Raw genomic sequence first — 9,114 nt, 5'->3', positions numbered from 1 at the left:
TAGAGAGATAGAGAGATAGAGAGATAGAGAGATAGAGAGATAGAGAGATAGAGAGATAGAGAGATAGAGAGATAGAGAGATAGATAGATAGAGAGATAGAGAGATAGAGAGATAGAGAGATAGAGATAGAGATAGGATAGAGAGATAGAGAGATAGAGAGATAGAGAGATAGAGATAGAGATAGGTTTCCCTATATATATAAAAACTAGTACTCTGAAATGATAGCTTAATAACTTAGGGCCTCTTTTTTGTAGTACTGTGTAATCAATGGACAAACGCCTTAATTAAATTAAATATTGCCTTTTACAATAACAATAAATTGCAATCATAAAAAAACACCCTCAAACCCTCCAAGGACGTTAAGTTGATTACCGAAAGGCATTGTACATACTTAGGTATCACATAAATTCAAAATAATTATAATTTGCAGTTCTGCGCATACAATTCGCACTCCACCACTCTGTTATGAGGGCAAGCGCGTATCGTAGCAATTTTTCAAAGGCACACTCAATTGCATTTTACAAGCCATAAGCTTAACTTATTCACACATACAAACTTATATTCAGCATTCCGAATCACAAATCCCAGAACAGTAAGTTCAAATTTGTTGTGAATCCGCGTGTTTTAATAGGGAATTTCGACTGCCCAAAAGTTTATTTTTATGATGCGTATGCGCAATGAATTTGTTCGTAGAACAATTTATACTTTTCTTCTCTTTCACATTTCTTTACAGCTATAATATCGTTTTTATGATACTCACGTACGTACTGCCCATCATTTCGATGACATTCACTTATTCACGAGTGGGCTTTGAGCTTTGGGGCTCAAAAGCAATTGGCGAACATACACCGCGACAGGTAGAGAATGTCAAAAGCAAGAGGAGGGTAAGTAGAAGATCTGGAAGTTGTTAAGAGAATTTGTTTAAGTAAATTTTACTTTAAAGGTTGTATAAGCACAGAGGATTCTTGCTTTTACTTACATATGCACATATCGTCGTTTAAAGTACAAACTCGCGTAACCGAAAAATGCAAAACCGCGTATGTGAGGTTGCATAAATTATTTTCTAGCGAGTAAAAACACTCATATTTCAAAATGGTTCTTTTTTTTAAAACAAAGCAATCGCATTTCTGGGCTAGTATATTTCAGGACGAATGGATAAGCATTGAGCCAAGAGCTTGTGTGAGCAAATCTAATTTTTTGCAGCAACTGTTAGTTACGCGGTTTTATACTTTAAATGACGATTTGTAGATATATAGCGAAGCAAATATCCTCTAGTAAAATCTATATGCACATACTTAAAAATTAAAAACAAAAAGAAATTTTCAAGCAAAAAACAAAACCGACTTCAATTCTGATATAAAAATTTAATTTCTTAATAATCCCATGATCGGATCTAAACCAAATGAGTATGGGACCACAAGGTCTGGGGTAAGACCTTTCCTTTGAAAAAATCGAAATCGGTTAACGTGGTCCAAAAATATGTGGTAACATACATCTAAAAAAATATATTAAAAATTTTCCGACGAATTAATAACCTTCTGCTTTTTTGACATTTAACGAGTATGTACGTTAGGGTGGTCAAAAAATGCAAGTGAATATAGTAAAGTCCGAATTTAATTGCTCTCATCGCCTAGGCATGTTCCATATCGAAAAAGTAGACCCCTGTTTTTATATTTTTGGTAAAAAATATACCAGCGACTACGATTTCTATAATTTTTTTTTTAAAGGAAAGATGTTTCCTCACAGGTAGTCTCATACTAATTGTAGATCATTGGATCATGAATAAATTAACGATAATCTAAAATGTTTATATGAGAATTAAAGTCGGTTTTATTTTTAGCTTAAAAATTACTCTTAGTATTCTATAAAGTTTTAAACTTAGAATTATATGCATTTTAATTGAAAATTCTTATTCGATATATTTAGGGCTTCCGTTATAATTACAATCAAAATTACAGATATTGTTAATAAATAGTAGTACATATTTACTCTTAAAACGTTAATATTTCTGTGTTCGTATGGAATGGTAGCTTATGTCGGGAAGTTGGCTTTAGTATACTGCGGCATTCCCTTTATTCTTTCAACGACAAGGAATACTTTGATGAGTCGTAATAAGAATATTCACTTCCTGGTATCAGAACTATTTCTTGCACGTTTAGTTGCCAAAAGTTCCAGCCTTTCGTCGTCAGCTACTATTCAATACGAACACAGATATACATACATTCCATTCCTTAATTATGCATACATATTCTACAATTTTCTTTACATCATTTATCACTATTGGGTACTCAATTAAAGACACTTTCTTTCAGGTGGTCAAAATGATGATGGTTGTTGTGTTGATATTTGCCGTTTGTTGGCTGCCTTTTCACACATACTTCATTGTCACTTCATGTTATCCGGCGCTGACAGAAACACCATTCATACAAGAAGTTTATCTGGGCATATATTGGCTAGCCATGAGCAACTCCATGTATAATCCGATTATTTACTGTTGGATGAATTCGAGGTATGTATGTACATATGTCCATAGGTACCTATAAGGATAAGCATACATATGAAATGCATCTGATTCAAAATATACAACATGAGGATACCTATTCATACACACATACTTACACAAAGAAACATTTTTATCCCTGCAAGATAAATTCAGTTGAATGAAAGTGAAAAGAGTTTGATTTATGTGGTTTGGTTTATTCTAAGAATCAGTCGGATTGTCATTTGATATTCCTTAGTGTCAGTGTAAAAGTTACGAAACTAAATCGTTATCACTGCGGCTGGATGTTTCACTTCAACCCGAGGCAAGAAATTTATGCTTTTACAATCGTATGTGTATCAGGGTGGTCCAAAAATGCCTGTGGGGGAAAAAGTAAAGTCAGAATTTTGTTGCTCTCACCTCTAGGATTGTTCTATACCGAAAAAATTATACCCCTATTTTTTATTTTAAAATCAAAAAACGTTTAAAGGTCGCTCAAAGCGACCAAAGTTTTCCATGTATTTTGTATGGGGAAAAAACAACTTTTCGTAGATCTGGTATAGAATTCTTAAAAATCAATATTTTTCTATCGCAAAACTCTATATCTGTGCAACAGATTCCCAATAAAAATACTCAATTGTTTATTTAATAATTTTTTCATCGCAACTATAATTTATAGGTCCACCAAAACCCACAAAATCCCCGAAAAATTCAAAGGAGGGAACAATAAAAAAATCGTTAGTTTTAAGAAATGGTTAAATAAACAATTGGGTATTATTAATGAAAGTCTCCTGAAGACAACCAGATCTTTCCGATCGAAAAATATTGATTTTCAAGAATTCTATACCATTTCTACGAAAATGGATTTTTTCCCCATATAAAAATACATGGAAAATTTTGAGCGCTTTGAGCGACCTCCAAATATTTTTTGATTTCAAAATAAACAAGTAAGAAAGTCTAAGTTCGGGCGAAGCGGGGTATTTAATCCGCGCAAGTATTAAATATATGTTTTTTCACCTTTCCGAAACCTTCCGCTAGATGGTAAGCCGGGGTGTATCAATTTTGAGTAAATTAGCGTCCTTCAATTTCGAAATATTGAAGTTTCAAGCATTTCTGAAATTTACCGTTATATGAGAAGCGGCCGTTATTTTAGTCCGATTTCAATAATTTTCAACGTTTTGCTTATATGTGGCAAGCACAATAACCACACCGAGTTTGGTACAAATTGGTAGAACGGTTACCGATATACTTATATGTGATCATAAGTGGGCGGTGCCACGCCCATTTTCCAAAATTTTACCATAAACGTATTTCTTGGTAAAGAATTGTTGCAAGCATCAATTTTGAATAAATTAGCTTCAATATTTAATGATTTATCGAAGATTTTGTATTTCTCTAAATTACCGTTATATGGGATGTGGGCGTGGTTATTGTCCGATTTTAAAAAGTTTCGGCGGTTTTTTATGCTGTACCAAGGCCAACAACTGTGCCAAGTTTGGAAGAAATTGGTGCAGCGGTTACCAAGATATACACATGTAACCATAAGTGGGCGTGGCTACGCCCATTTTCCAAAAATTTATAATATTCTTATTTTTCGTCTAAAAATTATTGTAAATATCAATTTTGAGTGAATTATCTTCAGTAGTTACTAAAATGTCGCAGTTTTCGTATTTCTGGAAATTACCGTTATATGGGAAGTAGGCGTGATTAAAGTCCGATTTCGCCCATTTTCAATACCAACCTACCTTGGATTAAGGGAAACCTACATACCAAATTATCGTTGAGATATCTCAATTTTTGCTCGAGTTATCGTGTACACGGACGGACGGACAGACAGACATGGCTTAATCAATTTCTTTTTTCATCCTGATCACTTATGTATACATTTGTCTATATCTATCTCGATTCGTTTTGGCTGTTACAAACAACCGTTATGTGAACAAAATTAATATACCCTTGTGCACAAGTGCGCTCGGGTATAAAAAATAGGGGTATACTTTTTTCGATATAGAACAAGGGTGAGAGCATTACGATTCGGAATTTACTGTTTTTGGGCCACCCTAATGTTTATACATATCAGACTTAAGTGTGATTAAATAAGCAGAAACTCTCGTCTATTCTTGAAGATGCCATTTATACACAGCTATTGAGTGTAAACTACTCTATTTTTATGGTACTACGGCCTTTACATCACAAAACATAGACAAAAAGCTACCTTGAGCTGTCCGGAAGTAGTTACCCGGTTGCTTCAAGAACTATACGTTTTCAAAATCCTAACTTATACCTGATATTATGCATGTTGAGCTACGACATTCCTCTGTCAGTAAATTCGTTTGACATCTCAAGGGCAAGTGAGGTGATAATCTACTATGGAACATTGCCTTTTCCAGCTTGCCCAAAGAGATGGAAATCTGATGAGAATAGCTGGTAACGGACAAACACCTAGGGATCCTTACTAATCACGAAGCTCGACTTTTTACATCAGCCCAGCTCTTGGAGAAGACTGTACGAGCTAGGGCTTGACCCACAGACAGGCTACTAAATTTGAGACGCAGAATCGTTGAGCTAGTCTTCGAAACTTGAAATTCAATTCGTTCCTACACTATAAGTAGGTTGATATCTGAAGACTGGTATCATTGCATAAATCTCAATGGCAGTAGTAAGGAAAAATCCACTCAATAAGTAGGTAGACATCAAGAAAACGATCAAGTCTCACGTCTTGCTTCTCTGCTGATAACGTTCGCATTGGATCGTTTAATATGCCATTGAATCGTTTAATACACGGCTAAACTTTCTTCCGATAAATCCAAACGCAATAGAGCTAGCTTCTGACTCTGCTAGCAGAGTTCTCGCGGTTAGGATCAACTTCATCCATAATTGCAAAATTATAACAGTTCTTGCAACAAGCTAAATAAGTCATGCCAGCCCGAACAGCCAACGCCAAATTCATTTCCTGGTTTCCTGCAATCTTTAATGGAAAAAACCAAAAAACTCGGATGGGTCAAAACTTGATAAGAGTGTTGGAGGTGGTGACTTCTTAGTTAGGCATATGTGGGCAATTTTTATTGCCAGCAATAAGAAACCGAGTCGTCCTCGGCAACAAATTTATGGCCACCATATCGATTGTTTATTACCAGTGTACACAATTTTGCGATAATTTTTCATGTTTTTTCTGTTTTTTTTTTGTTTAACCGACTTCACAAAAAGGAGAAGGTTATAAATTCGCCGGAATGTTATTTTTTTTATGTATTTTGCCGCATAACTTTGGACCACGTCAACCGATTCCTTTTCTATCGCAAAGTTGGTCCCATACTAATTTATTAATTAGATCCGATCATTGAATTTTGAAGAAATTAACGGTACTCCTAAATTTTGATATGAGAATTGAAGTCGGTTGTGTTTTTTCTTAAAAATAACTTGTCCAGTCCTACCTTTGGTGTAAAGTAAATGCTTTTGCAGAATACTGTTGACGCGAAAATAATTAGTTTGGAAATTTTTGATGGCCCTGCATACGAAAGTACGATTTTTTTTACGAATCATCAAAGAAAATTATAGGAAGTGGTTGACACGAACTCGTAAAGAAATTTCTGTACGAAAAATAAAGAAAATTTTGAGAAAATTCTACAAGAAATTCCTTACATAGCAGCATTAGTTTCCGTGCTTTACCGATTTTCTTCCGCAATTTCGTAAAAGAATCGAAGTGTGCACAGTTTATTTCATTTTAGAAAATTCTACAAAATATCGGATGAAAAAATGGTTTGCAGGCATGGGCGTAGCCAGGTAGGGGCGGGGGTGCTCGAGCCCCCCTTTCAAATTTTCCTTATATATATATAAATTAGTACCCTGAAATGCCAGCTTAATAGGGTCGAGCCCCCCCCCCCTTAATTTCATTCTGGCTACGCCGATGTTTGCAGGGAACATATTATTCCAATAATGCATGAAAGAAATAAAGTCGCCGATTTGGCGATTGTTGCCCATTCGTCATGGTGGGATCTGTTAGAATTTATGGCCTTCTCAAAGGTACAATGTAATATGACTCATTGTCATGATTAGGGGGGTTGCGATAACAGTACTTAGAATTATATACTCGAGTACCTATTTGGCCAAAAGTACCACTCACTTTTGATAGGATAAAGCGCATAAAAGTAGAGAACAAAAGTACTAACGAATTAAAGAAATTTTCGGAGCCAGCCTATGATATTTGGAAGCATCATTGAGAAAGATAATCCAATACTTTGTTTGTCAAAAACCCTGACCAATGACTAACTAGATCATCTCAAAGCAGTCTGTCTAGATTTTCACTAAGCTCCAAGAGTTTAAGTGAATCCGGACCCTGATTCTAAGTGAGTTTTTTTACAGACTGTCGCCTTACTTGTTCTATGACACTCGAAAGTCTAAGTAGGAGTGAACATCACTTTAAAAATAATGGATTTCCCCACTGGCACATCATTTTATACGCGTATATATTTTATGCTAAGTGCATTGGTATAAGTACACATTTTATGTTACATACCATGCATGGCTTTTCAGACATGACCTGCAACACTCACATCAGTACGCATTTATGTATATTTATCTCTTTTCAGATTAGCAACATTGCCATCTATTCAGAAAAGTTCAAAGTACTCGTAATTGTGAGGCTCGTTAACATTATAAAGTTAAACCACTTTTGTGTGCATACCTTTACAAACAATTTGCCTACATATTTGTGTATATACATATGTACATATGTACTTAAAAATATGTGGACGAAGTACTAAGTATGCCTAGATCTTTGCACTTTAATAATACAAATTTTCCATTTTACCATGCCAGTCGTATGTTTATATTACATCGATTATTTAAATACACATACATATGTACACTGAAAATACGCCTCCCATTGGTGTAGGTTGAGTATAATGGAGAAATATGGCCATTCAGTTGGGCACCAGAATATTGTACGTAATACTCTACTGCTATTATTAGGTTTTCTTTTCATTCATAGCAAACTGGAAAATAGGCAAACTAATTTTTTTTTTACGAAATTTGGTCAGTGCAGATTTTACTCACAGTAAACAAAGAGTCCATTGTCCAGTTAATAAGTCGATGTGTGCGGTTTTGTGGCAGCAGATAAAGCAGCTCTCGCACAGCGCAGAAAATTTGAAAAGGAGTGATTTAACCATTTATTTATGCGCTTATGCATTTTGGCTTGAGTAATTTCTTCGAAAAGTTCATTCTCACACACACACATTCCGCATGTACATTTTGGTCACTTTAACGCATAAATCCGACAAAATTAAATGCTTAGATATCAGAGCGGAAAGAATGTCATATTAAAAATGAAAGTTCGCAAATCTTTCCATGTTCCGCCATTGCTGAAAATTCAGCCTGGTAGACGGTACAAAAACGAGAAGTACTCAGAGCTAATATCTTGCAAACTCAAAACATACAATACAATTGTCCTGTGAGTAAAATGCAGTTTAATCAGTAGCCTCTAATGTAACCTACCTTTAAAGCTACCTACCCGTACATATCCAAAATCAGTTTTTCGTTGTTGAGTTCAAAAACAGTATAAGTCATGCACGGCTTTTTTCCACACATAGCGGAAGCACTCAGCTGTGCTACGTTAACGCCGAAGTATCTAGTAAGTTGAAATGAGAGCAAACCAATGCAATTCCGTGAATTGTACTATTTTTGAGCTCAACAACGAAAAACTGATTTTGTACTTCTACGGGTGTCGAACTCATCGATTCAATTGATGTGCACAGGAAAATTTATAGTTAAAAATTACAGCTTTTTTTTTATATAGCGAAATACGAAATGGTATGACTGAAGAGCATTTATGATCTTTAAAAAAAAAAAAATCTACTTCGAAAAGGGAATGCGTAAGTTTTCTAAAAATTAATATATATTTATTGAATCTATAAATTTGCTTATTGGTAACTAGCTGCTTAACAAAAAAATATTCATTATTATTATTATTTAATATTTTATTATTATTTTAATATTTATTATTATTATTTATTATTATTAGGCTTATAAAATTATACATAGATGATCCAGAAATCAGACGTGGAATTGGGAAAATCCTATTTTTCTCTCGATTGATGTAACGACTGACAAAGCTGGCCATCATGTCGTCAATGTTATTATTGGGCCTTTTGTAGAAAAAGGACGTAGTTTTCTATTGACAGAAATGATGATTCACGGCATCTTCTATTGCCAGATGGAGTTCAGTGCAAAAAAGTTTTAGATACTTTTTGTAACAGATGCATCGCCATATATCTAGAATCTTCGTTAGCCGTGCTTTATTCCAAAATTATCCATATAACTTGCCTAGCTCATGTTTACGGACAATTTAGAAGAAATATGGGCAAATTTAAGAAGTGAAGAGAATTTCCACATTTGGCAAATAGTCTTTGTTTATTTACTTTAATGATGCGCCTATATCGTGGAAAAGAGTTTCACTTTGCTACCGAGAGAGTCGGCATCTTTCCACGAATTCTCCCTTTTAAGAATGCGCAAATGAGAACTCAACCAGCCATCGAGGTAAAATCGTAGACCGTGTTAAGTGACACGATCCATCTTATGGTGTCCTCGTGTTAACCAAAACTCACCACCACATGACGGTGACGTGGTCCTTGTACGAAAGT

The 9,114-nt window shown here is 34.8% G+C and overlaps 1 protein-coding gene across 3 annotated transcripts in view; it reads left to right on the top strand.

Annotated features, from left to right (window-relative positions):
- Positions 1 to 9,114, top strand: part of LOC108363660 (tachykinin-like peptides receptor 99D) — a 37,085-nt gene that overhangs the window by 13,487 nt on the left and 14,484 nt on the right. For all 3 annotated transcript variants that reach the window (XM_017617089.1, XM_017617088.1, XM_017617090.1), the window contains exons 5-6: positions 734 to 884; positions 2,313 to 2,509. In XM_017617089.1, the coding sequence (XP_017472578.1) occupies positions 734 to 884; positions 2,313 to 2,509 (348 nt within the window). The remainder of the gene's footprint in view (positions 1 to 733; positions 885 to 2,312; positions 2,510 to 9,114) is intronic.

Source organism: Rhagoletis zephyria, unplaced genomic scaffold (genome assembly GCF_001687245.7).
Source record: "Rhagoletis zephyria isolate East Lansing unplaced genomic scaffold, Rhagoletis_zephyria_1.1 Rzeph_scaffold_01331, whole genome shotgun sequence".
Lineage (NCBI taxonomy): Eukaryota > Metazoa > Arthropoda > Insecta > Diptera > Tephritidae > Rhagoletis > Rhagoletis zephyria.
Note: the sequence above shows the minus strand (reverse complement) of the source record. Positions and strands in the feature narration are given on the sequence as shown.